Source organism: Brachypodium distachyon, chromosome 1, assembly GCF_000005505.3.
Source record: "Brachypodium distachyon strain Bd21 chromosome 1, Brachypodium_distachyon_v3.0, whole genome shotgun sequence".
NCBI classification, from domain to species: domain Eukaryota; kingdom Viridiplantae; phylum Streptophyta; class Magnoliopsida; order Poales; family Poaceae; genus Brachypodium; species Brachypodium distachyon.
This window is the reverse complement of record NC_016131.3, coordinates 3,474,951-3,501,909: the sequence shown is the minus strand read 5'-3', so window position 1 is coordinate 3,501,909 and position 26,959 is coordinate 3,474,951. Positions and strand designations below refer to the sequence as shown.

Genomic DNA, 26,959 nt, shown 5'->3' with positions numbered 1-26,959 from the left:
GGCCCAAAGTCGCGTTGTGGTTCATTCCCCTTGCATCTTAGTGGATCAAAATATGTGACCCCTCCCATATCGAGGCAGATGGCGATTGTCACCCAATGGCCGTTGTTTCACAAAAAGACGCACATTGTATTAGCCAAATAATATAACAAGCAAGTCTTCCGACGGAAAAAGATTTATGTATTCACGCGAATTGAAAACAACTTATTATAGATGGTACAATATCAATACGAAATGGCGGTCTCTGTGCTTCAAGATGAATTGAGTGAGGTATTCAATCGCCAACCTTCTACTTTCGGCCAACAATGGGTCTGGACCAAGCAAAGTGGCGTTGAAGAGTAGGGGGTCGGTGACGGCCATCCCATATTGCTTCACCCTATAGGCCTCTCTCGTGTAGTGTACACACCACAGTCTTAATATGGCATTGTCGAGGCACTTGCGGTTGAAGAGGTGAAACAAGTCGAGGAAGTCAATGCCGAAGGTAACGTCGTTTTCCTTCTGGATTTCCCCCGTATTGGAGTCGAAAAAGCGATAATGCTTTGGCACTCGAACCCTGATTTCCAGATTCTGGAGCTCTGCGCCTGATGATGCCACATTCATGTATTTATCATGGAGCTCTTGCATCTCCCATGGCAGGCGATACACGTCATCCTGGGTCACCATCGGTTGTCCGGGGTGGAACAACAAAAATTGGGAGAATCGCCTGTCCACGAAATAAGACCCATCAGGCAATCTATCTCCAACACGGGGGTGGGTGGGCATCTTCAGAATGTTTGGCCGCTCTTCACAAATCCCTTCTATCTGCGGCGCGGTCTTTGGTTGTCTTCCTGTAGAAGACGACTCTTTCGCCTCCTCGAAGGAGCCCTTGCTTGCCTTGCCGCATGTCCCCCTTTTGTTTTTCCTACGTCTCAGGAAATCGGAACTGTCCGGTTTCTGAAGGACCTGCATCCCAGCAGGGGCACTTGGACGGCTCGCCAACGGGGCCGATTGTGCTGCGGCTCTCCGAGGGACGGGTCTTGGTGCGGATGGCTTCGGGGCTTTGGGTTTGGGCGGCGACGGAGGATTTTCGCCTGCATTGTCGTCGCTGCACTCCACCGCAGGTGAGAAGTCTCGTTCCGCGGGCTCGTAGTCGAAAGGACCGGGTGAGGCACCAAGCGGCGACGGAGACGTCATGCGTCGGGCGGGTGGAGACGGACCGAGGCGGGGGAGATGGAGACCACCAACCTCCTAGGCCAGATGAGGTAGGAGTTGACACAATCCCTTAGGGTCATCGCCTCTTTGTGCGGAGGATAAGGGACCGGTTCATCCTCGAAGCCCCTGAGCACGGAGTCCACTTGCACCCTGACTATGTCGTCTCGCAGGGTCACGTGGTGCACCACGGCCGTACGCGGCATCAGCAACCCGTGCGCGCCCAGAGGGTTCCCCACCGTCGGCATGTGTAGCCGGCATTTGATGCCCTTCTGCGCATGACAAACATGGCAACATCATTAATGGATTGGAGCATGATAGTGGTATTTCTCAATTTTTCGTAGCGGGCGAAGACGCTTACCGTGAGGTTCTGGTCGGGTGGCCCAAGCGGGTCAAGCTGGCACTCGGTGCCGGAGCATGAGGTGCTCTTATTCCCTCGCAGGGACGGATCTGATGCGGGTGGGGTTGGTTGGATGGGCGCCTCCGGGAAAACACCGTGATCGATGAAGTTGTCGACGTCACGCTGGTCCCTTGCAAGCCGCATCAGCTTCCTGAGCTCCTCCTTCACCAACACCCGGATCTTCTCATCTAGGTCCTCTGAGCTCTGTTCTTTGCTGGACGCCCTTCTGTGTTTGCGGGAACCATGCTCTTTCGCCATCTGCCTGCGAAAGGGCCCGGAACCGACACCTCGCATATGGCCCCCGTGCTCATTTCGTTGCAGAGCATAGCTGATGGCATCATCCCACTGTTGGTTGATAGACGAGTGGGAGCCATCCGACTCCCACTCTGCCATTGCACCCTGTATACAAAAAACAACATGCTCGGTGTTAATGTTATATGTGAGTATAAGAAGCCCAACCGATAAAAGAAGATGTCAGGACAAGGCCTTACGAGTGCAGCTTCTTGCTTCTCTGACATAAGCTCCAGGCCCGCCCACTGATTTGCGGTCATGGACGACCGCATCCATTTGCTGGAGCGCTCACCGCGAAGCAAAGTTGGGACCCTCGGCTGTATACCGGCTTGGTCCAATGCGGCGTCCTCCTTCGCCCACACCTTCTCCTTTCCGAGGCGTCCACGACTGCCGAGGCGGTGGTCGAAGGGCCTTTTCTCACGAATCTCCTTGTACCATTTTTGGCTGGCCTTGAATTCATCTGAGCCGACCCACTCCTTGAACCTCTCCTAGTCCTCCTCCAAGATCCCCTTTCAGTGCTTGTTCACCTCTGTCTTCCAGTCTTTGCCGATGAGCTTCCGGTAGTTATACTGCCACGTGCTCTGGCCCTTCCTCATGACTTGGTGCATCCGCCACTCCAACCGTCTCTTGATCTCATCATTGGCAGGCACGAACCGCTTCCATGCCGCCTCGTAACAGTCCTGCTTCACAGCTTCCGGGACGTCGCTCCATCTTTGATAGATCCGAGCGCGTACCCGTACGATGGCGTTGCATGTGTTGGAGAATTTTTCTGCGGCCTCCACCGGTTCCTCCAGGAAGTTTTCTTTGCTCAGCTTGGTGACGACCCACGACTTCGTCGGCACCTTGTTCGCCCCCCGCTTGGACTTCGACTGAGTAGTCGCCTCCGTAGCCTGAGACATCGCACCCTCGGCTTCTTCCTCATTAGCTGCTCCTTGAAGGAGCATCTGCTCCTCGGCTCCTTCAAGGAACAGCTGCTCCTTGCTCATGGCAATTTCCGAGCCCGAGGAAGATGCCCCCGCTTCAACGTGAGCCTAAGCTTCCTATCCAACACTTATAAAAGTAATTCGGCATGACCTATGTTGTAAAACAAGAAAATTTCGGCATGACAATTGCTGTAAAACAACAAATGAGTCTACCCGAATGTTATACCTGCATAAAAAAAACTCCCACCCACATATACCCCCTCGGCACGATGGCCGGACCCTTCTGAACGACCCGGCACGATGGCCGAGCCCACATTCCTCATATCAACCGACACGATGGTCGGGATCACATGCACGTATCATTAAACCATAAATAGCAATAACATCAATACTTAACCATAAACAACAATATTTAAACGGCTACTAAACATAAACAGCAACCCTAATTAAAAAAAACAGCAAGATTCAACCCTAACTAACTATAGAACTAAACATAAACAACAATATTTAAACCCTAACTAAACATAAACAATAAGATTCAACCCTAATTAAGAAAACAGCAAGATTCAACCCTAATTAACTATAGAACTAAAGACAAACAACAATATTTAAACCCTAACTAAATATAAACAACAATATTTAACCCTAATTTAACGTAATTTAACCCTAATTGAACCTAATTCAACCCTAGTTGAACCTAATTTAACCTTAATTGAACCCTAATTTGACTCACCGGGACAGGGGCTTCGTCAGCCGGCGGAGGAGTCGGGGCAGCAGGCATGGTGGTGGCGGCGTCGGTCGTGGCGGGGTCGGTGGCCGTGGGGTCGGCGGGAGCGGGGGTCGTGGCGATGGAGACGGTCGGGGTCGTGGACGGGGTTGGGGCGGCCGGGGCGGGGGCGGGGGCGGCCGGATCCGGCGGTTGACGGGGGGGCCTGCGGGGCGAGGGGCTTCCCGCTCCTCGTTGTCCGTTGCGACCCCCCGCTCGTGCCCTTCTGCGACTCGGACATGTTGGTGGCGGCGGCTAGGGTTTCGGCGAGGGAGGGCTGCGGCGGCGCTCGAATCCGGCAGGGCTTCGCCTAGGGTTCCAGCCATGAGCGCTGCTGGTCTGGAAACCCGCCATTGGAGACACACCAGTGGCGGGTGTGTGAAAACCCCGCCATTGGTAATTGGAACAGGAGTGAGTTGAACCACATCCTTGTTCGATGCACCAGTGGCGGTTGTGTTGCATATACCCGCCACTGCCTATTATCTTGGCTCTAGTATTATATTCTTATTATATTCTGTGTCTCTCTGAAAATTATGCCACCTATACTTTCAAGTGTATAATAATTATTTCTTGTCTCACTAAATATTTATGCTTTTGCAGTGTTTACTATGGTTAAAAGTTGTTATAAATTACAAAATTGCTCAGAATGAACTGATATTTGGCATGGAGGCTGCTCACACAACAATATGCTTGTATATGAAGTTTGGTGTCAAAATTTCAAATGAAGCACATAAGAATAACATATTGGGATCATCTAGGTAGATATTTCTGATACCTTCTAAGCCAACATCCAAATGGTAACATTATAACAACTTTGGGCTTGATTTTTTCCATGTGGATTCATTGGACTGAGAGGTGTTCCCATGCCAAGTTTCAGCTCATTTTGATGAAAATTGAATTTTATGGAATTAAATTAGCACCAAAGCCACACATAATCATAGAAATTTGTATGAAATATTATGAATTAATGTCTAAAACTAGTATTTGGAACAAACAATATTACTATACACCCACAAGTACAACTGCTATATTTTTTGGGAACGCAGAGAATATAATAGGATTATAATAGTGCATTCTGAAATAATTATCAGTGGCGGATTTCAGGAAAATAACCGCCACTGGTGAGTTGGAGAAGATTTGAGAAATCCCAAGGCCTATAACACACAACAGTGGCGGTTTTCAGCAAAATCACCGCCACTGGTGGATGCTTCCGGTGGCGGGTTTGCCTGTAATCACCGCCACTGGTTCCCCTTCTGCGGGCTGCCGCGCAAGGCGAGGTGGGAGTTTAGTCCCACCTCGCTAGTTTACGAGCGGTGCGACCAGCATAAATAGCTTCCTCCCCTTACCTTTGCATATTCCGAATAAAAACAAATGCCGCTCTCTCCTCTATTCCCGTTCGCCTGGCCTGTGAGCCCGGTACCCTCTGTGTGCACTGGTGGGCTCGGATTATAGCCCTGTGGGCCCATGCTCTTCTGGCCTAGTAGGTAGTAGGCAGTTCCCGGGTTCGCCTGGCTGGGCCCGAACCCGAACAGCCTAGTTGACCCGGGCGGGCTTAAAAAAATTTTAAATTTTGTTTTCAAATTTGAACAAGTTAAGATTCGAACCTCGTTAGAATTGAAATTACATTGAAAATCATCAACGAGCATAGCGAACAAATTTACGGCATTTGTTTTCAAATTTGAACAAGATTCGAACCTCGTTAGAATTCAAATTACATTGAAAAATTACACAAATATTGAACTATTGGACAATCTTGTCTTTCTTCTTTGTTGTCTTTTCTTTCCTCTTATACGTTTGGACCTCATCGTGGCTACTTCTGGCGTAGGCCCCATCTTGTGTGGTTAATTTTGACTTCTTTCTTGTCAGGATCGTCCGTCTTGCCACCTCTTCTTCTTGCCTGGTCGTGGGATCGGGGAAACCTTCATAGTCTTGTTGTGAAGTTACTCCGTCGACCCCAACAATGCTCCTTTTACCTCTCCTCACAACTACGCGGTTTTTCGCTATCGGGTCTTCTACGAAGAAGACTTGTTTGCATTTGGAAGCAAACTGCCATGGTTCATGCAGTGCCGAGATTCTTTTGACGTTCATTGTGTGTGCTCTTATAAAGTCGTCCATTCTTTGGCGGGCATGCACATCAAGCTCCTTCCGGCCAAGCCCACCTTCACCTTATAGCTTCCCCTTATGTCGTGATTCGGAGACCCCTATGGGTTTACGGTCCGCCAACCAATCAGTGCAGAACTCAACGCACTCTTCTGCATGATAGCCTTCCATGATGCTTCCTTCGGGACGCCCTCTGTTACGAACATATCGCTTCAGCACCCCGTTGTATCGTTCGGGCCCAAACATGTTGTGCAGGAACGATGGCCCTAACAACAAGATCTCATCGGCGACGTGGACCATCAGATGTACCATAATGTCGAAGAACGTTGGGGGAAAGAACATCTCACATTCGCACAATATCTGTATCATTGCGTCCCTCAGTTGCAGGCAACGGTCCACCGTGATGGACTTCTGGCCGATCGTGTCGAAGAAGTCATAGAGCTTCATGACCGTCTCTCTCACCCATGGCTCCATGCAGCCTCTTATTGCAACCGAAAGTAGCTGCGTGAGAATCACGTGGCAGTCATGAGACTTCATGCCAACCAGCTTGTGGCTCTTCATGTCAACGAGTTTCTTGATGCTGGATGAGTAGTTCGATGGAACTTTGATGCCATGGAGACACTCGCACATTCTATGCAGCTCGGCTTTGCTCAGACTGTAACACGCAGGTTTGCATCGCGTATATATCGTGCGTTCACCATCCTTGTTTTCCTGCGGCGCCTCTTCCTCTATCGGCCACAGCTTCTCCCTTATCCCCATCCACTGCAGGTCCTTCCGTGCGCGTGGTCCATCTTTTGACTTGTCCGCGTGGTGCATCATCAAGCCCAACAGGCTGTCGCACATGTTCTTCTCGACATGCATGACGTCTATGGTGTGACGGCTCTGTAAGAACCCCCAGTAAGGCAGGTCCCAGAACACGGACCTCCTCTTGTACGTAAGGCCGCCACCATCTGGACCTGCAGCCAGCTGTGCTTTCTCGGCCACGACTTCGAGGTCCCTGACAATTTCGTATACTTCGTGTCCAGTCAGCTCCCTCGGTTTGTGCCGCCTCTCTGCCCTCCCGTTGAAGCTTTTCTTATCATCCCTCCACGGGTCCTTCATCTTCAGCCACTTACGGTGTCCCATGTACACAATCTTTTTTGATTCTGGCAGGAACAACCCATCTGTCTCGTCCCCGCACTTTGTGCACGCTTTGTACCCATGTGTTGACTAGCACGATGAGTTCCCGTTCGCCGGGTAGTCATGCACACATGTCAGGAGAGCTGCTCGAAGGGTGAACTCCTACTTCTTATGAGCGTCCCAAACCTTTCGACCCTTCTCCCAAAGCTCCTTGAGCTCATCCTTCAACAGTTCCAGATACACGTTCAGATTAGCTCCAGGCTGCTTAGGGCCCTGTATGAGCATTGATAGGTGGATGTACTTCCTCTTCATGACAAGCCACGGGGGGAGGTTGTATATGAACAGGATCACCGGTTATGTGCTGTGTTTGCTGCTCAAGTTTCCGAACGGATTGATCCTGTCCGTACTCATCCCGAACCTGATGTTCCTGGGCTCTGCGCCGAACTCGGGGAATTCGTCGTCCAGAGTCCTCCATTGAGCTGCATCTGCGGGGTGTCTGAGGACTCCGTCATCGTTGCGGTACATGCCCTCAGGATCGATATCCGCCTGAGTCGCATCGTGGTAGATGAACCACCTGGCCTCCTTCTCGTTCTGGAACCAATGCTCCAGCCTGGTGCCACACGAGAGATACCAGACCGTCTTTGCCGCCACACCACGCTTCAATTCTTCCTCCTCGCCGCCATCAGGATTGGGGTCTTTCTTCCTTTATCGGGATGTTTTGCATACTGGACAGCTGTGCATGTCTTTGTAGTCGCCCTTATATATGATGCAGTCCAGCGGACAAGCATGGTATCTGATGACCTCTAACCCGAGTGGGCATGTAACTTTCTTCACCTCGTACGTGCTCTTAGCCAACTTGTTGCCCGGAGGAAGTACCGTACGTAGGTAACTCAGAATCTTCCTGAATCCCGAGTCCACGATGTTGTAGTTTGCCTTTATACGCAAAAGCTTGAGCCTTACTTCTAGCACACTCTTATCCATGCCAGCATTTTCATATAACGGTGTCTCGGCATCCTCTCTCAGCTTCTCGAACTTACGGGACACCCTCTCATCCTCGGGGTCATCCAACTGATTCTGCAGATGCTGATCGTCCAGCATTTCAACCATCCTGCCGGTTGGAACGTCCTGTACCGGATCCAGGCCACGGTATGCTTCTTCACCAGGCTGGTCGTCAGACTCCATGTTTTCCATCTCAATGCCGCCATCGGCTTCAATGCCATCCTCCCCGTGAGAAGTCCACCTTGAATAACCTGACATAAATCCCCGCATGAGCAAGTGCATCTCCACATCCTCTGCCTCGTACAGCTTGCTGTTCCGACATCTCACACAGGGACAACACATCTTATCACCCCCTTTCCTATGCATATCTTCCACGCCGGCATCGACAAAAGTCTTCAGCCACTCTATCCACTCATCACGTAACCTGTCCTCGTACATCCAAGCACGGCCCATCGAGCTACAACACAATTTTTTTTTTAAATAAACAAATCAGCTTGCTCGACAAAAATGAAAAATTTCGGCATGACCTTTGCTTAAAAAATAGCATTTTGCACTACGAAATTCGATGCCTGCATCAAAAACAAATTACCCCCACCCACATCGGCACGACGGCCGGTATCACATCACATAAGAAATACACGGCACGAAAGCCGGTGTCAACACACATTCAATATGTTTGAACATGCACGTACACCGGTCCCGAGGTTAAGCTTAACCCTAGGGCTAACCCCCAGGGGCTAGGCTCCCCCATACCAGCTATATAGAGAGAGAGCTAGAGAGAGAGCTGCAGAGAGAGAGAGAGCTAGAGAGAGAGAGGGAGCTCATCCGAGCAAAATTAAAGCGAGAGAGAGAGGGAGGATCATCACTAGGGTGAGGAGGAGCTCCAGAGACAGCGGGGGCAGCCCGGGAGAGTCGCCGGAGAGAGATCGGGGCCGAATTTCCCGCCGCCGGCCAAGGCACCATTAATGGCCATTTTGCAAAATTGGAGAAGAATAGGAGGAGGAAGAAGGGAGAGGAAGAGGGAGGAGAAGGGGGGGGAGCTACCTTCCGGCCGCCGCCATCAAATTTTGGCAGGGCTTCACCGGTGAGAAGCAGAGCCGCAGCTGGTCGAAGACAGACGCGCGAGCTTGAACAGCTTAGCGCTCATACAGGGGTTATATATAGTGAGGTCTCCAGTGACGGGCAAACTGAATAACTGCCACTGGTGACCTCCAGCGGCGGGCGGAGAAATAAACCGCCACTGGCGGCCTCACCAGTGGTGGGTAAGATTATACCCGCCACTGGTGATCTCCCACTAGTTCCCCAACTTTAGTCCCACCTCGCTTGTTTACAAACGATCTAACCAGCATAAAAGGGATTCGGCCGCCCATCCTATCAGTGGCTACCCAGTCAACAGTGTCTTCCCCTTACGCTGGAGTACCAAACGGGATCAGTTTGGTGCTCCAGCGGCTAAGGGAAGATCACTGTTGACTGGGTAGTCCCATAACGTGCCGACTCACCAGTGGCGGTCATTTTATTGGACCCGCCACTAGAAGACAGCCAGTGGCGGTGACAAAGGAACAACCGCCACTGTTGAGAAATTTAGTCCCACCTTGCTTGTTTACAGACGATCTGACCAACATAAAATGGATTCGGCCGCCCATCCTATCGGTGGCTAACCAGTCAACAATGACTTCCCAGGCCGCTGGAGTACGAAACGCGATCAGTTTGGTACTGCAGCGATCAAGGGAAGGTCACGGTTGGCCGAGTAGCTAACCCATCAGGTGCGGACTCACCAATGGCGGTTTTTTCAGGTGCCCGCCATTGCTAAAATATGGGGCATCCACGAGCAGCGCCAGTGGCGGTGATAGTCACCGCCACTAGTGCTACAGCATCAGTGGCGGTGATTTGTTTCGGTGAACAAAATCACCGCCACTGCTGGTGTAGCACCAGTGGCGGTGACTATCACCACCACTGGTAGCCCTCGTGGATGCCTCGAGAGGCCTCCAGTGGCGGTGTGTGTTTTGGTCCGTTTTAACCGCCACTGGAGGGGGATCACGGATGGGGTTTTCTGTAGTAGTGCTTTGACCATTGGCGGGGGTCCTCCTTTTATAGCCAAGGGGATACCACAGGTGCCACGATGCATGGTTTACAAGTGGCGAGCAAGGAGCTCGAGCAACTCCTCCTTGGTGCGCTGGCATGCATGCATGAGCGTCAACCCCGCTGCTAGGGGTCTAGTGCCTAAGAGAATAGGACTGGACAACCACTGTTTGTCCGACAAGACGGATAACGCCCCTTCTGTCAGCTTATTGAGTGTGCCGTGCGGCTCACTCCTTGCTCTGGTGAGACTGCACATTGGGCGCCCAACGCGCGCCCACGTGGCGTCGCTGCTCTGCCTGCTCGGCCCCACCCTCGCGGTGGGAGTCTGCGCCCGGGAACCTCTTCTCCCAGCAAGTGACTTCCCGGGAGGCGCCCAGGCGGGACTGCGCTCGGGAACCCCTCCTCCCGACAAGCGAATTCCCGGGAGGTGTCCAGGCGGGTTCCCGAAGCCCCGCTAGCCCTTCAAGGCTGGTAGCTTGCCGGGCTGCTTGTAGTTGCCGCTCGGGGTGAAATCCTCCCGAGAACTCGACGACGAGGTCCACGCGTCGTGCAACGGTTGTCCCCGGGGTGCCACTGGTGCGACACACGGGTCTCATGCGCAGTGCCTGAGCAGGTCGAATCATACGTAAAAACCAACTTACCCTACAGCTAAGTACGAAAACTGAGTGATGCATACATGAAAAGCCGTTCTTTACCTGGTGTTTTCGGGTGCTCTTCCATGATGGCCTACCACAAACGGGGCCAGCTTAGCCAGGGACGGTTCGGGAAATGATAATGGGTCAGGGTCTAATTTTGGGATGTTGGTCGGGTGGAGGGGGGGGTACTTCATGGAGCAAGGTTCATGAATGCGTATTGGTGACGGCTCCAACAACTTCATTTAATAACAATGCCCAGATACCCACCAACGATGCAGCGAATCCCCTGATCTACAAAAAAGGGAAAACCAGTGCAGCGACTTCGCTCGCGAAAAATAAAAGCGCTGAAAACTGCGTCCTACTCCGATCGCTAGCGGCGAATCCATGGCTACCGAGCGACTGCATCTAACATTCGGCCCCCTACCACTGATAAACTGCACAAGCTGCGGCTTTAGGCGGGTCAAGCGGTACACTTCCAGCACCGAAGAGAACAAGGACCGGGATTTCGTTAAGTGCATCAACCACGGGGTAAGATCCGCGCAGTTATCTTCTCATTGCTCGGTTAACCTATCAAGTGCGATCCCTTTCATATGATCTACAGTCGGCAACATTTCTCTGCAGCCGAAGTTCGAAGGCTGCGATTTCTGGTACTGGATAGACGAGTACGCAAATTTTGCTACTTAAGATGGGCATCATGCGCCAGGATTCGGAATTGCTCAAGCGTGGAGACGGGGTCAGCTAACGGGAGCGTGGGTTCAATAGATGCAGGGGAGTATAGCCTCGCGGCTACTGTGCGTGTGAGCAAAGGCTTCTGCGAGTCCATGGTTGCCGTTGTTTGGGCGGCTTGGATGTTGGCTAAGAATAAGTAATCATTTAACAGTGATCCATGCATGTAACCTAATTGACGTTGTGAGACGATGAACTCAGAGTGTCTTTTCTAAAAGGAAGTTGACGATGCTTGACTATTAATGTGACTTGCTACACCATAGAAATGTTACATATTACGATAGAACTAACATCTGATAACTTAAAATGGCTAATGCCTTAGCAGAACTCATTGATAGAGAGATAAAAATAAAAATTGACACGCGTTCAGTCAAGGCATCGACAACATCTTCCATATTACTGCAACGGCTGCTATGCTTCGTCATCCGACAGGATGACTATCACTTCGGGTCCTTCTTCCAAAGGCGTCTCTTCATCCTCGTTTGTCCAGTAGTCCCCGTCCTCCTCTTCCTCCTCCTCCTCTTCGGCTCGGTCGTCCTCCTGTTCCACCTCCCAATCTGAGATGAGGATGGGCTTCCGGTTGGCGTCCTCCTCAGCCTTGGTTGCAATAGAGGCCTCTTTCGCGGCCTCCATCGCTCGGTCAAACTCCTCGGCGAGGGCGTGTGGCTTTGATGCCTCGTCCACGGCCTCAACCGCCTTGATAGGTTTGCCTTCCTTTGGCGGCGGGGGGGACACCGCAGAAAGCCGGAGCTTCGATCGACGAGATATCGGAACGGCGGATGCGCCAGTTGGGTCTAGGCGAGAAGAGGAAGCCGACGAGGACTGGAGCCACCAGGGATATTTGATGGGCCCGCCTGGACGCTTGTTGCCGGCCATCGAGAGGCCTCTCTTGCGGCCGGGAGATATCTATGTGTCTCTAGTTATTGGACAAATTGGAACGCTTGTTGCTCGTTCTGAGCTGTCTGGGGGTGCTCTCTCGGTTATTTCTTATATGGAGGGAGCCACGCGACCAGGGTTTGTGATAGCCAATGCCGATGCGGGTCTCCAGGAGGCCGACTACAACTCTGACATTCTCGTGAGGAGCGATCAGCTTGCGGGTAAATTCTAACGGACGCGAACTTGTAACCACAAAATGGTCACTTCCGGCGAAAATCGATGGTTCATCCCGTCAGCCAGGTTCGTGCTAGCATTGAATGCGCACTACCAACAGTGAAATCCCATAGGTGGCCCGTCCCGTCGCCCAGATGTCCGAGATGCTACGACCCATCTATACTGGGCTTGACTAATCCCAAACTTGTTCACTAATCATAGTACCAGCAAAGCCGACTTATTGGCCAAATTGATACATTGTCGTCGGTGAATGATACGTAAACCAAAACATGAAACCTCGAAAAAAAAGGATTAAAAATAAACCGGCCATCAGAATCCTGCTTATACGTCCAGATAAGCAGGAAACCCGATGACAGTTATCGTAACGGTCCGTGTTATACCTTCTCCACCTTCATCTCCGGCCCATAACCTCACTGGTTGGCCTGGGCCATTTGCGTTGTCAGGCTCGCGACCCAAATATGACATGTACCTGCACTTGACTGGCCCGGGACCGCCATTTCCGTTCTCAGGCTCGCGACCCGAAGATGACATGTACCTGCGCTTGACTGGCCCAAGACCCATCTGTGAATAACTGGGCTGGTCCGTTTGTAACCGTAATAAAAAAAAGATTCAGTCCAACATTATCCTGCACCAACGTCCGGCTTCTCCCGCACCGTACCTGGGCCAAATCCAAGACCTTTTCAATACATGCCCAGACGCCTAGGGATATGGGCCATATACTCCGCAGATACTAGTAGCCCAGCCAAAAGATACTAGTATGCAAAGGCCCACCATGTCCGCGCGATCGCCAAAAGGAAGGCACCGATTTTGGCACCCGAGGAACCCGGGATCTACATGGAGTATTCGATTGCATACTCAATATTTTGTAATGTATCAATTATTGAAAATATATATATAAGTACATGCATATTTATGTGCCCATATCTGTGAAGATTTCATATCCAGTCTTTCGTAATAAATGGCTATCAAAAAGTTGTCCATATAAAGGACTCAACCCTTGTATTTGCTCGCATCTCATCATGTCTAAGCTTAATTTAGGATTATATATTATTGCCATATATGTTATTTTCATTGTTCATCAAACCCAAGGAGGCCAATTGAATTCAACCAACAAAAGGGTAAACATGTTGATTCATCGACACTCATACATGCACTTCTTCTTTTTTCGCAAGTAATTTGATTGTTTTAGTACAAAAATTTGACTAGCCGATGTATTAGAAAGTCGTGGCACGAACCATGGGATGGGACACTATGATGAACATAGAGAGGATTCTTCATTTTGGGTAATATGATAGTCTTCAGGGCTTCAAAACTTCTGATCTATTAGAGGAAAGGGCATTGTAGAGGGGTGCCCAACTATGTGATATACCCATTTCTCTTGTAGTGATAGAAAGGAAACTTTTGGAACATCGGAGTCATAGGAGTTGGACAAACTAATTGTATCTGATGAGTATTTATTTATATAATTAAGGTTCCTATCTTGATATTTAATACTAGTAATATAGTTGAGTGGTTTATTTGGTTACTAATGGTAGATGGGGCTTGCGCACAAAGGAAATACATGCGAGAGGGGTCCTAGACCCCATGGTTAGACCTCCCTGTTATGCTTTGTGATGTGATTGTTCGTTCTACATTTTTTTAAAATATGATCAGACAAATATGTTGCCCTCTTTTATTATAAAACAAATCAGTTTTTATTTACAAAGAGAATGTTTTCAGGCATGGTATGAACAAGCTTTTCAATCAAACAATGACGGTGACATCAATTATGTGAGTTCCTCTACTGTAAACCTTCTGCAAGTTAATATTTCATGACCTTTACTTTTTTAGCTATCTAATCGCCGTCCCATCACAGTTTGCCACACATGAAACACAACCTGGTAGTTACTTTGGCCTTGTTGCTACAATGGACGTGTATGGACACAATATCACCGATGGTCATATCAGAACAGTAATTTGGATTCATAACCGACAGCCCGATCCCAGTATAGATGTAAATGCAATTTGGGTTGGACGGCGAGTAAGTTGCCATTTACCTAGATGAGGATGTGTACAATTTCTAGCTATCTTACCATCATTGTTTCAAACCTACTAAATGTTTGCTAATTCTCTTGAGTTTCTCCCTAGGTTTGGCCAAGACACTATGGGGATTCACGTACTCACTTCTTCACGGCTTGGACAGTATGTTTCTTCATGTGGGCTCATACTATATATGTTCCGTGAGTGTGACAGAAAATTGTAACCATCATGTTCGTGTATGTATGAAAAACAGAGAGATCCGTACCGTACCGGGTGCGTTGACATGGATTGTCCTGCATTCCAGCTTGCAAGTGGATCAAAAATAGTGCCAGGCGCTCCCATAATGCCTGTCTCCGATGTTAACGGGAAACGACAAAAGATTACAATTAAAGTGTTCAAGGTAATATATTGTATCTGGCTTGCATAATTTGCAATTGTTAAGCATGTGGAGCATGATGTTTGAATTCCGCATGGGTGAGGTTGGACTTACATAATTCAAGTTTCCCCTATGAAACGACAGGAGAAGACCACTAGAAATTGGTGGATACACTATGGCTTCAACAACGCTCCAAGAGCTGTAGGTTATTACCCGGCAAAGTTGTTCGACAGGTTGGGAAAAGCGACTGATATTGTAATCGGTAGCGTTGTTGGAAAGAGTGGGAACACCCCATCTCTTCCCATGGGTAGCGGATTCTTGCCGTCTAATAAGGCTGCGACAATTACCGATATTTCATTCATCAATGAAGATGGTAGAATCACTGGTTTCGATGTGCCTCTACGGAAATTTGAGACCAAGAGTAGCTGTTACTCTATCACATCTGTCGAAGGTGCGAAATGCTCTTATGGAAGGCCTGGAGGATGTAAGTAGATTTTACACATAGGTACATGATGCAATGCCATCAATCATGTAAACACATGAGAATAAATGAATAATCTTCTGCCTTCAATATCATGTTGTTTTTCTTCTGAAACGTGAGTCTGAATGCTTCGTGTGTGTTTTAGATCTTTGGCCCAGTTTTTTAATTGAAAACTTAACATGGCTTGTTGGGGGAAAACAACCAGCTGACCATAAAAGAGAGAAATACCAGAGTGCTTGAATGGCCCATGAACAAAAACAATCCGTCTGACCATTGATCTAGCGAATCATTTCTTGGTTTCAAAATATAGCACATACATATTTTGTCGACTGTCAGATTTTTGAATTTTTTTTGTGAAGTAAATTTTTGAATTTCTGATCAAGTTTATAGCAAAACGTATTAGAATTCTATGTCTCCCTCCGATCCATAAAAAGTGTCATCCATTTAGTACAAAGTACAAAATATATGGTACTTTTTATGTATTGGAGAGAATACGAAAATCAATTCAGTTATGGAAATAGTTTTCATAATAGGTGTACTTATCTTGAGTCGACGGTGTACATGTAGGCGTACGTCAAAGAAAAGTCTGAGGGTCAAACGGGGAGAGTGAGTACTAGTTGGACTACGAGTCTACTGCCAATCTCCTCTTTGATCAATACACTCCGGCTCTCGAACTCGTTACAATCTGCGGCAATCCGGATTCCGTTCGTCCTCATTCAACCCCCACAAGGGTACTCCACATCCACAGCTCCAGCCCAGCGCGCGCGGTCCCTCATGTCCTCCAAGTCCGATCCCCTACGACAATGCCAATGGCACGGTGCACCAGCCGGAACGGGCAGCACGAAACTGCTGGCGCCGGCGGGATCGGGATCCGATCACAGGATGATGCTGAACTCGATTAATTGGGCCGGGCACCATGGATATCGGCAGCAACAGGGCTGTTCAGGCTCTGCTGTTACTACGGCCGGTCGGTGGGTAATAATTTGTTTCAAGCATCAAGCTACCATCTGCTGCTAGTTATAAAGTCTCTTTCGTTAAATATATAACTTCTTTCTTAACAGGTAAAAATTATACTGTATAACTTAAACAATGAGTCGTGACATATTTTACTCTGCTGAGCTATAAGTTATACTGTATAATTGTTTTAATGCTCACATTTATTGACCTTATTTGCATCTTATCCATATATATTCAATGCTAGATAGAGAATGAAGATTTCATACTCAATCTTTCGTAATGTATCAATTATTGAAAGATAACAATTACATGTATATTTATGTGCCCATATTTAATTTGTGAAGATTCCAAATCCAATCTCTCGTAACAAATGCCTATCAGAAACCCATCTATATAAAGGACCCAGCCCTTGTATTCTCTCAGCATCTCCTCATGTCTAAGCTTAATTTAGGATTATATATTCTTGCTCTATATGTTATTTTCATTGTTCATAAAATCCAAGGAGGCAAATTGCATCCAACCATCAAAAAGGTAAACTTGTTGATTCATCAATACACGTACGTGGACTTCCTTTTCTCGCAAGTAATCTGTTTTAGTACAAATTTGACTAACCAATGTATTAAAAACTTGTGGCACGAACCATGAGGTGGGACACAATGATCAACATGGAGTCTTTGGGGCTTGATAACTTCTCCTATTAGAGGAAGGGGGATTCTGGAAACACGCCTATCTATGTGCTATATTCATTTCTCTTCTAGTGATAGAAAGGAAATTTAGCAGCATCCAAGTCATAGGAGTTGGGCAAATTAATTGTATCCGATGAGTATTTCTGTATATAATGTTACTATCTTGATATTTTATACTACTGTATATGGGTGGATTATTTGGTTATTATTGGTAGACTAGGATTGCGCACAAAGGAAATACATGCATGAGGGGTCCTAGACCCCATGTTTGATCTTCCTTGTAATGCTCTGTGATTGTTCATTCGACCCCTTTTTTAATTGAATCTGACATATTTTCCTATTCAAAAATTGTATATTTTCTAAATGTTTCAATCTTTTTTATTTACAAAACAACCTATTACAACGAATAAAAAGTCTATAATGCATACTCACTTTGAAGTCTCTCAGGCATGGTATGAACAAGTTTTTCCATCAAACAATGACGGTGGCATCAATTATGTGAGTTCCTCTATTCTAGAACCTTCTGCATGTCAATATTTTGGACCTTTCATTTTTTAGCTTTCTAACTGTCATCCCTCCACAGTTTGCCACACATGAAACAGCACCTGCTAGCTACTTTGGCCTTGTGGCTATAATGGATGTGTATGGACACAACATCAGCGATGGCCGTATCTTAACAGGAATTTGGATTCATAATCGACAGCCTGATCCCAAAATAGATGTGAATGCAATTTGGGTTGGATGGCAAGTAAGTTGACATTTACCTAGATAAGGATGCGTGAAATTGCTCCTATCTTACCATCGTTGTTTTGGACCTACTCAATGTTCGCTAATGCTCTCCCTAGGTTTGGCCAAGACATTATGGGGATTCACGTACTCACTTCTTCACTACCTGGACGGTATGTTTCTTCACGTGAACTCGAACTATATATCTTCCTTGAGTATGGCACACCAATTTGTGACATGTTTTTCATGTATGTATGAAACAGAGAGATTCGTACCGCACAGGGTGCTATGACATGGCTTGTCCTGCATTCCAGCTTGCAAGTGGATCAAAAATTGTGCCGGGCACTCCCATAAAGCATGCATCCGATGTTAATGGGAAGCGACAGAAGATTACAATCAAAATTTTCAGAGTAACAAATTATATCTTGCTTGCGTACTTTGCAATTGTTAGGCATGTGGAGCATAATGTTTTTAATTGGGCATGGGTGAGATTCAACTTGCATAATGCAAGTTTCTCCTATGAAATGGCAGGAGAAGTCAACTGGAAATTGGTGGATACACTATGGCTTCAACAAGGCTCCAAGAACCGTGAGATATTACCTTGCAAAGTTGTTCAACAGGTTGGGAAAAGTGACTGATATTGGAATTGGTAGCGTTGTTGTAAGGAATGGGGACGCCCCATCTCCTCCCATGGGTAGCGGATTCCCGCAGTCGGATAAGGCCGCGACAATTACCGATATTTCATTCATCACTGAAGATGGCAGAATTAGAGACGCATCTACAGAAATTAGAGACCAGAAGTAGTTGTTACTCTATCACATCGGTCGAAGGTGCGAAATGCTCTTATGGAGGTTCTGGAGGCTGCTCCGCGTGAGTTAAGTAGATTTTACATGTATGTACATGATGCAATGCCATCATTCATGTAAACACATGAGAATAATCTTGTGACTTCAAAGTCATGTTGTTTCTTGTCAACATAAGTTCGAATGCTTCTGGTGTGTTTTAAATTTTTGGACCACTTTTTATTGAAAACTTAACTTGGCTCTCTTTATCTTCATCTGACATTGATGTAGCGAATATTTTTTCTTTTGCCAAAATATGGGATTTGTAAATTTTATTGACCGTCAAATTTTCTAAAATTTGATCAAGTTTATAGCAAAACGTTTTTCATAATAGGCGTAGTTATCCTTGTTCGACAATGCATATGTTCTTTTCTTCGAAATAGTGCACGTAGGAAGAATAGGGTTACAGTGACTAGTGCCTAGTACAAGAAAAGATACGAGGAGCTCAAAAAAAAAAAGATACGAGGCGACGGCAGGTCACAATTTGAAAGTCTGAGGATCAAACGGCGTGAGCACTAGTTGGACTACGAGTCTACTACCAATCTCCTCTTGATCAATAGATCCGCGCCAATATGTCTTCGTCCGGATTCCATTCGTCCCCCACGCGCGGCTGGCGGAATGGGCAGCAGAGCACGAAGCAGCTGGCTCCGGCGGGATCCGATCGCAGGATGCCGAACTCATGGATGTCGACAGCGACAGGGCGGAGTTGCCAGAGCGCTCGATCGGATCGCGTACGCGTGCACGCCCCCTGGCGGCGCGCGGCCGGCCTGAGAATATCCCGCCGCCCCCAAACGATACGGGTTCCGTCGCGTCGCACTCTCCGCCCATGCCCCGACTCATCGCAGCACATAGGTATAGAACTCGAGAAGCCGCGAAGCGAACATCGTAGTGCACTTGCCGTTCGGTTGGTTGATTCCAATGGCGGGCGGCGGCGGCGGCCAGGTTCCCTCCTCGATGTTGGTCGGGAAGGTGACCTGTGGGGCGTGGATACGGCGGCGGGACGGGGGGGCGGCGGCCAGCCGCCTCCTCGTGCTGTACGGCCGCGCCGCCGCGGCCTCGTCCCCGCCACTCCTCGACCTCCTCGCCTTCGACGCCAGCAAGTCCGCTCTCGCCTCCGAGGAGCCCCTGGTGAGCCGCCCCCGTCCCCCTCTCTCTAGCTCGATCGGGGGTTTCGGCGCCTGTGCTTTGCTGTTCTGTTACTACGGCCGGTAGGGTCTCTGATCGATCGGTCGGTGGGTTCAATTTTGCAGCTGAGGGTCGTGATGGGCGAGGACGGAGCCGACGCGCCGCGCGCCATCGCCGTGCACCCCGGCGGCGACGAGTTCGTCTGCGCCACCGCCAAAGGCTGCAGGTGAGGGGCTCGTCGCTTTTTGCTATGCTGAATCGCTCGTTAGCTCGGACTCAGTATTATATTTGAAAATTTCTGAATGTCTAACGAGTCTCCTAGAAATACATTGGCTAATAGATGGTCGGTTTGATTTGAACTTTGTTGGCAGAGTTTTTTGTTTTGCTCCTTGTTGATGCTGTCAGTGTTCTGAATTTAGTGACAGAAGTATCATCACCTGAAACTGGAATTGGACATTTAACCAATAGGATTGATAGATGCATTTGAAATGCACCTGCAAAGGGTCAGTCTGCTGTTTTTGTACATGCTTTGCTCTGCAACATGCAATTGACTGCCAGTAAATTTGAAACTGTGTTTCACTATTACTGAGAGAATAGTCAGTAGGAGAGGAGAGCATGCTTATTCCTCAGGCTCTTGACAACAGAAATGAAGCCCTTTCTTGTTCTCTTCTGTTATATCAACTTCAGTCAAGTACCCTGTACCCCTCTTTCGTACTCTTTACTGAAGCATGAAGAGTCTACCTGGATAAGACAGCATTTTATCTCACTTGTAGGCTGTTTAAGCTGGTCTATGAGGAATTCAGCATCAACCTTATTTCAAGAGATTGTCCACCTCTCCAATCAGTTGGGCCTCAGAGATGTTTGGCATTCAGTACTGATGGTGCTAAGTTTGCTATAGGTGGTGAGGTATCAAGCCTTTCCAAAAAAAATTTACTATTTGACTTGCTCTTTGATTATTATTTTTTCAAGCATCAAACTATCGTCTGCTGCTAGTTATGTAGTCTTTTGTTAGATACATAACTTCATTCTTAACAAGGTATAACTTAAACAATGAGCTGTGACGTATTTTTACTCTGCTGATCTATAAATTATCATTAAGTTCTGAATTTCAGATTCTGCAGATCACAAATTTGATTTGTTAAACTTCCCTTTTTTTCCCATTAAAACAGGATGGACGTCTCAGAATATTTCAATGGCCAAGTCTCACTGTGCTTTTGGATGAACCTAAAGCTCATAAATCCTTCCGAGACATGGACATTAGGTGAATAAAGGCATAAAATTTTCTTTGAAAAAACCTTGCATTAGTCGACAGATGCATTATTACCTCACTAGTGTATTGACTGTATTACCTACTTGTTCAGATCAATAGGATTTGATGAACCACTCTGCTCATATCAAAGCTGTTAGGTAGTATCTTGATAGTTTTACTGCAACACCTTTGCACAGGAGATCTTGTTACAATTGAGGGCCATTACTATCTGCATTCATACTTTAGAAAGCTATTGTTGGTATCTTCTGATCCTGATATAGTGCATTTTTCTACATGCAGCTTGGATTCAGAGTTTTTAGTCTCGACATCCACTGATGGCTCTGCAAGAATATGGAAGCTAGATGGGGGAGCCCCACTAGTAAATTTGACTAGATCTGCGGTATAGTACTTCCACTTTTCGATAACTGAAACTGAATCATTTGTTTGACAGTATTGTTTCCATTTCTTCCCTGATTTACAGGATGAGAAGATTGAGTGCTGCTGCTTTTCTAGGGATGGAACTAAACCTTTCTTGTTTTGCACACTTGTAAAAGGTAATCTTTTCAATAAAAATTAATGCTGCACCGGCCACCTTTAATCAATTGTTTAATTGCTGAAATAGGTAAGGATAATGTGACTATGGTTTTGGACATAACTAACTGGAAGAGAATTGGATACAAAAGACTTCTGGCAAAGCCTATTTCCACACTTTCAGTTAGCTTGGATGGGAAGTATCTCGCACTGTAAGTGGATGAGATGGTTGATCTCATGTATAATATTTACTGTGGTAAATACTGCCATATTTTAGTGTTTCAAGAAGGCATACCTGCATTTCTGAAGTTTGCGTGCCTATTCACAGTAGTTATTTGTTTCCAAGAATGAGTTCAAACAAATTTTTCTTCTTGTATAGTTGCCTAAATGGTTGTTAATTTCTTTGTTTAGTTGCCTAAGGCGTTTTTCTTCTTCTTCTCCGTTTCTTCTTTTTCTGTTTTCTTTGTTTTCCTTTTGGCCCCTCTTGGGGTTTTTGTTGTTGCCTGTACTTGCGCTTCTTGCGCCTTCTTCTTAATGGAAAAGACACGCCGCTCGGCGTGTTCGAGAAAAAAAAAAGAATGAGTTCAAACAAATTTCTAGATTTTCCTTTCTCACACTTTTCATAAGCCAGCCATCTTGTTCAGTACTTTCTTGAGTTGACTGTTTAGTTAGAGAAATTTATATGCATTCTGATAAATGTCCCCCTGACAAAATTATGGATGATATTTGGTTAGACATTTCCACAACATTCCAAAAAAAAATAGCATTAAGAAATTATACTAGTTGTAGCAGAAGTACCTGAAGTGTGTGCAATTGACTGAAGAACATTTTGGTTGGCCACCTCGTAATTGTTATGCTACTATCAAATTCTAAAATTAACAACTATTTTATCAAACGACACTGACTTATCTGCTTATCTGTATCTGTCCGCGTGTCGTACTACGTCTTCATCATCAAATTCATCATGCTTGTCTAAATCTGCTGAGATCTCCACATGGATGCGTGGTCTTCCTTTGGCTGTGAAGGGTTTTTTTTAGCCTTTGGCTGTGAAGTTTTACTGATATGGATGCATCTTCCATCTGTATCTAGAGGAAGCCATGATGGTGACTGTTGTGTTGTGGATGTGAAGACGATGCAAGTTTCTCACTTGAGCAAGAAGATCCATCTTGGCTCCCCAATTTCCTCGATTGAATTTTGTCCTACAGAAAGGTAATGATGATCAATTTATTGCCACAGGAAGCGAGAACACTAAAGAACCCAACTGCTTAGCTAAAAACAATCATCGACTACATCATACATAACAGAAGTTTCTAGATTTAAATTGTCTTTCTGAAAGCACTGACAAACTCGTGAACTAGTAATAAGGTCAGTATTTGCTCAAAGTTCCTGAAGTTATTTACTTCGAGATTACTCACAGGATTCTTCACTGGGTTTATGAGGTTTGAAACTTGACAGCACTATTTTGCCAAAAACAAAAAACCTGAAAGCGCTGAATTAATGTCTGAAATCCGAATGGTTACACTAGCTCATGTCTGCTTATATCGCAGGGTTGTAATCTCCACCTCGCACCAATGGGGAGCAGAGATCACAAAGCTCAACGTCCCTGCTGATTGGAAAGGTACAGACTACAGAAACTCCCATGTTTCTGCAAATGGCGTTCTTGCATGTTTTACATAAATATTTACCAAGTGCCGCTGTGCTTTCCCCTCTATACAGTATGGCAAATTTGGCTGGTACTATTGAGCTTTTTCGGGGCATCAGCGATCCTCTTCTACACGTTCTTCAAGTACACAACCCTTCTGTAACCCCCCGGAGCTGATTCTGGAGCAAGGTCCTCGAGTTTCTGAAGAATGGATTCCATGGTATCATTAGAGTTTTGTACTTCAACAGATCCTAGTTTGCACATCTTTTTTAGCATGATAATGAATGGGTGGATGCAACCACGATAAATCTAAGGAGCCTTGTATATTACTCCCCCATTTCCTTTTTATAAGACGTTTTTAACTTTATAAGTAAACTTGTAAAATTTTGATCAAGTCCATAGAAAATATATTAATATCTATAATATCAAATAAGTATACTACGAAGATATATCATGAGGAATTTGATAGAACTAATTTAAAATTGTAGATGCCGGCAGATTTTTCTATAAACTTGATCAAACTCTAAGAAGTCTGATTTAGAACAAAACTAGAACATTTTATAAAAAGAAACGGGGTGAGTAAAATGTGATGGCCGGAGCTGACAAGCAGCTCATGTCTCTAAATTACTTCATTTATCATTGTGGAGCATGTTCACGAGAGATCTGATGTTTTCGGCACATCAGCTTCAGGTCATCATCTGATAGCTACTTATTAGCTAGCTGTGGGGTGCGAATGAAGTGTGAACATCTCTCTCCTGTAGTGCTGCCTTGTGTGCGGTCGGTTACGGTTCAAGGACGAGACAGAGACTTGCTTTTTCTTTTGAAAGTAACAAAAAAAAACTACGGCGCACAAAATCCAGCCTGCACTGTGCTATCTACTTATGTCTGATCGTGCCATTCTGGTCACTTCTTAGCTTTGGACCCATCAGGGGGCCTGGATTCCTCGTTAACTCGTGGCTGGCTCCTTCAAGTACTCTCCGTTTGGAGCTGCTGGCCTGTCATTGCAGTTGGTGTGATGCCCGCCCGACTCGACCGGTTAGGCTTGCAATTAGGCACTGCATCATGTGCTAAAGACAGTCCTAGACTTGGCTCGTGGAGTTGTGGCCATGGAGATAGTAGAGTGGAAGGTGGAAAAGGGGGACATTCCGGAGCCCCCGGTTGTATCAGCACTACTCCGCATAGGAAGGGAGAGGGGGAATATCTTGGGTTTCTTTCGCTCGCCTCGTCATGTTGCCGTGCCTATCTCGGTGTTATCTCGTGTCAACTCGCTGCCGTCCTACTTGTCGCGTGCAGGCTGTCGGCGCAAAGATACACAGCGTTGAACCAGCTTACTTTACAACTCACAACCACGTTACAGCTTGTGGGTGCAGCTGCACTCACAGAATTTTGATAATCGCTTCATCATTATTTGAATTTTGAGTGTCTTTGAGTACTAAGTTGCTACTTCCTCTGTTCCATGATATCATTAAGTTTCTTTAAGACAAGTTTTTAAACAAAAATTACTTATTAATTTTTTTTTAGAAACACGGTACAAACGCAGACGCTCTCAACACGAGCGCACACTCATCCCTATGAACGCACACACGGACACCCTACCCCTATGACCACTTCCGAGAGACTGAACCGGCATATCTTGAGAGATTGACGAAGTCATCACTGGCGCCTCGCTGTAATGAAATATGAATACACAACTATTAGCAAGCACTTTTGATAACGAATCTATGATATCAATTCCATGTCATGTAAACCATATTTTAACATAGTATTCATAGTCAAAAGCATTGTCTTAAGGGAACCTCATTATGCCTTATATTATTGAATGGAGAGAAATAAGCATAACTTCCATGGATGTCGCCACTAAAATTAAGGATCAAGTTTATTGAGCACCTAGGGTAAGAATAAAGATTTCCAACTTTCAATAATAAGCTGGAGATAAGCACTAGTAATTTTAAATCCATAAAATGCGTGAGTAGGTGTATAAGAGGTATTCATGCATTACAATTTCGATTATAAATCTATGAATTGAATTTAATTCTCAAAACAAGTATCCGATTTAAAATAAGAGAGATTTGATATCTTATTTTCATTTCCAAATTGACGACAGCCTTATAACATTTTCAGTTTGGCAATTTGTAACTGTCACACGGATCTTACAAAGTGTAAAACTGTCAGGTTGGGGAATTTATTTTCAAATGAGTTAAAAGAATGGAACAAAGCACAAATATAAGGTAAACATGAAGAAAAAAACAGTTAAAATATGAGAATGTGTGAAGAAAAAAAAAACTATCGAAAGCGTGCGTGCATGCAAACACGATGAGTCAACCATTTGGACTAGCATCTAAAAAAAAGAACATTTGGACTAGACTCTGAAAGCTAAAGTCATTAACGTTTTGTGAAACTGACTTGCATCGATCTCATCGATGGAATAGGAACAAATCCAGCTGAATTCCACGCCCTTTTCCTGGTTGGAATCGGTGGCGATCTCTTTCTCGGTTTTGGTTTCATGCACCTCGTGTGTGAATTAAGGGTTTTATCTTCTACGAGTAGTAGCTAGCCGCCACGAGCCATGAGATTGCTTTTGTAGTGCAAGATCGGCCACAACACGATAATTAATGGATGCCAAGGACAAGGAGGAAGATAATCTAACCAGGTGGATCCATTAAATAAACAAAACTACTAGTAAGCTAATTCCTACAAAACGTGCAGGGCGTCACTGTCACTTCGAGTGTAATTCCCCTATCCTGATCTGTTAATTATGACTACACCACGGCACGAGACTGAGAGGTGAAGTCAGTCAACAAAAAGCCGAATGGAGTGGAGGGACGACCTTAATCGAGACAGACCGTGCAGAGCCAGCAGCAACAGCCATTTGAACTTTAGGTGATAACTAGAAGGAGAATCTCGAGACGGATCAAAATTTGAATTTGCATGCTGTTTTGGGGATGCTATATGCGTGCGTGCGCTGATGGGACTCTTGGAAGGGGATCGGGAGATCGACGTGCAGACGCCAGAGGGAAATGGACGGCGCACCAAGTCCAAAACATAGCTTTCTGGCATAACTTACTCGGATTACTTGTGGTACACAGTTGTGTGCGTGTGTTTGGAACTTCAGAATATTTGGACAGGTACGATGTATGCAGACAAAAATGAAGCTATGCACGCGTGTACGTTTGAGAATCTAAGCTTGGTTGTAGTAGTTTTTATGTTTCTTTCTTTCTTTGCTTGACAGATGTTTTCTTTGCTTGGTTGGAGTAGTTAATTAGGTCAGCTCTAGATATTTTATTTCTCTCTTTTATTTCACTCTTTAAAATTAAACTTATTTCCAGTAAATTATATCCATTACACTCACATAATTTTTATGGCTCGTATTTTTTATTTTATTGGGTAAGACAAATCTTCGATCGACAATTACTTTACTAATACTCCATATGACATCAAAATGATGCTCACACCCACAATCCCTTTCACCCCAGCCCCACACCACCCCAAACTAAACTTATACCTTTTCCCTGTCCCAAACGATATCTCGTGGCATTGACATTCACCATCGCAGCGCTAGAGACATGCAACGATTTCTCTCTCAAGGCACAGTGATGCCTCTGTGTAAACAAGAACTACACAATAAATTTTGATGTCGACAATGCATGCCAACTTGGCAATACTGTGGTTGTTCTCGTGGGCAACTCCACGCTAGGATATTTTCAAAGAGTAATCACCTGGACAGAATTTGGTAGGGAAAAAAAACTATGAGACGGGGAAGGCCCCTCCCTAAATTACTAAAATTATAAGGAAATCTCAAAAACATTTTGAAGAAAAAAAGCATCAGTGTTTCATTCTTCCCTTACGTCTGAAAGTTCCTTACGTATCGCCCCAGGTCGAACTTGAAGTTATTTTCTAAAACAATCATCCTTGGTTCGTGGCTTCGTGCTCGCATGGAGTTGTTGCATTGTCACTGAAGAATTATATGCTATTCCAATTAAACATACTACTCC

At 46.1% G+C, this 26,959-nt stretch overlaps 2 protein-coding genes across 2 annotated transcripts; both read left to right on the top strand.

Moving 5' to 3' along the window:
* The first annotated feature begins 16,607 nt into the window (after window positions 1-16,607).
* Window positions 16,608-18,482, top strand: LOC100831179. The gene is made up of 6 exons (XM_024457902.1): window positions 16,608-16,697; window positions 17,300-17,350; window positions 17,436-17,600; window positions 17,698-17,751; window positions 17,842-17,988; window positions 18,110-18,482. The coding sequence occupies exons 3-6, from the start codon at window positions 17,487-17,489 to the stop codon at window positions 18,380-18,382; spliced, it is 588 nt and encodes a 195-aa protein (XP_024313670.1). The 5' UTR covers window positions 16,608-16,697; window positions 17,300-17,350; window positions 17,436-17,486; the 3' UTR covers window positions 18,383-18,482.
* Window positions 18,483-19,016: 534 nt separating this feature from the next.
* LOC100830872 (SEC12-like protein 1) lies at window positions 19,017-23,355 on the top strand. Its single transcript, XM_003559245.4, has 10 exons — window positions 19,017-19,548; window positions 19,671-19,771; window positions 20,319-20,451; window positions 20,715-20,806; window positions 21,095-21,194; window positions 21,276-21,348; window positions 21,417-21,537; window positions 22,415-22,534; window positions 22,873-22,943; window positions 23,042-23,355. The coding sequence occupies exons 1-10, from the start codon at window positions 19,339-19,341 to the stop codon at window positions 23,128-23,130; spliced, it is 1,110 nt and encodes a 369-aa protein (XP_003559293.1). The 5' UTR covers window positions 19,017-19,338; the 3' UTR covers window positions 23,131-23,355.
* The last annotated feature ends 3,604 nt before the right edge of the window (window positions 23,356-26,959 follow it).

What these genes read in the sequence shown, in the direction of transcription:
- LOC100831179 (XM_024457902.1), top strand. Translation starts at nt 17,487, where the DNA reads ATGGATGTGTATGGACACAACATCAGCGATGGCCGTATCTTAACAGGA. An exon ending in CAATTTGGGTTGGATGGCAA is followed by an intron (nt 17,601 to 17,697) that starts GTAAGTTGACAT and finishes TGCTCTCCCTAG; the next exon opens with GTTTGGCCAAGACATTATGG. An exon ending in TTACAATCAAAATTTTCAGA is followed by an intron (nt 17,989 to 18,109) that starts GTAACAAATTAT and finishes ATGAAATGGCAG; the next exon opens with GAGAAGTCAACTGGAAATTG.
- LOC100830872 (XM_003559245.4), top strand. Translation starts at nt 19,339, where the DNA reads ATGGCGGGCGGCGGCGGCGGCCAGGTTCCCTCCTCGATGTTGGTCGGG. An exon ending in TCGCCTCCGAGGAGCCCCTG is followed by an intron (nt 19,549 to 19,670) that starts GTGAGCCGCCCC and finishes TCAATTTTGCAG; the next exon opens with CTGAGGGTCGTGATGGGCGA. An exon ending in GAATTTTGTCCTACAGAAAG is followed by an intron (nt 22,535 to 22,872) that starts GTAATGATGATC and finishes CTTATATCGCAG; the next exon opens with GGTTGTAATCTCCACCTCGC.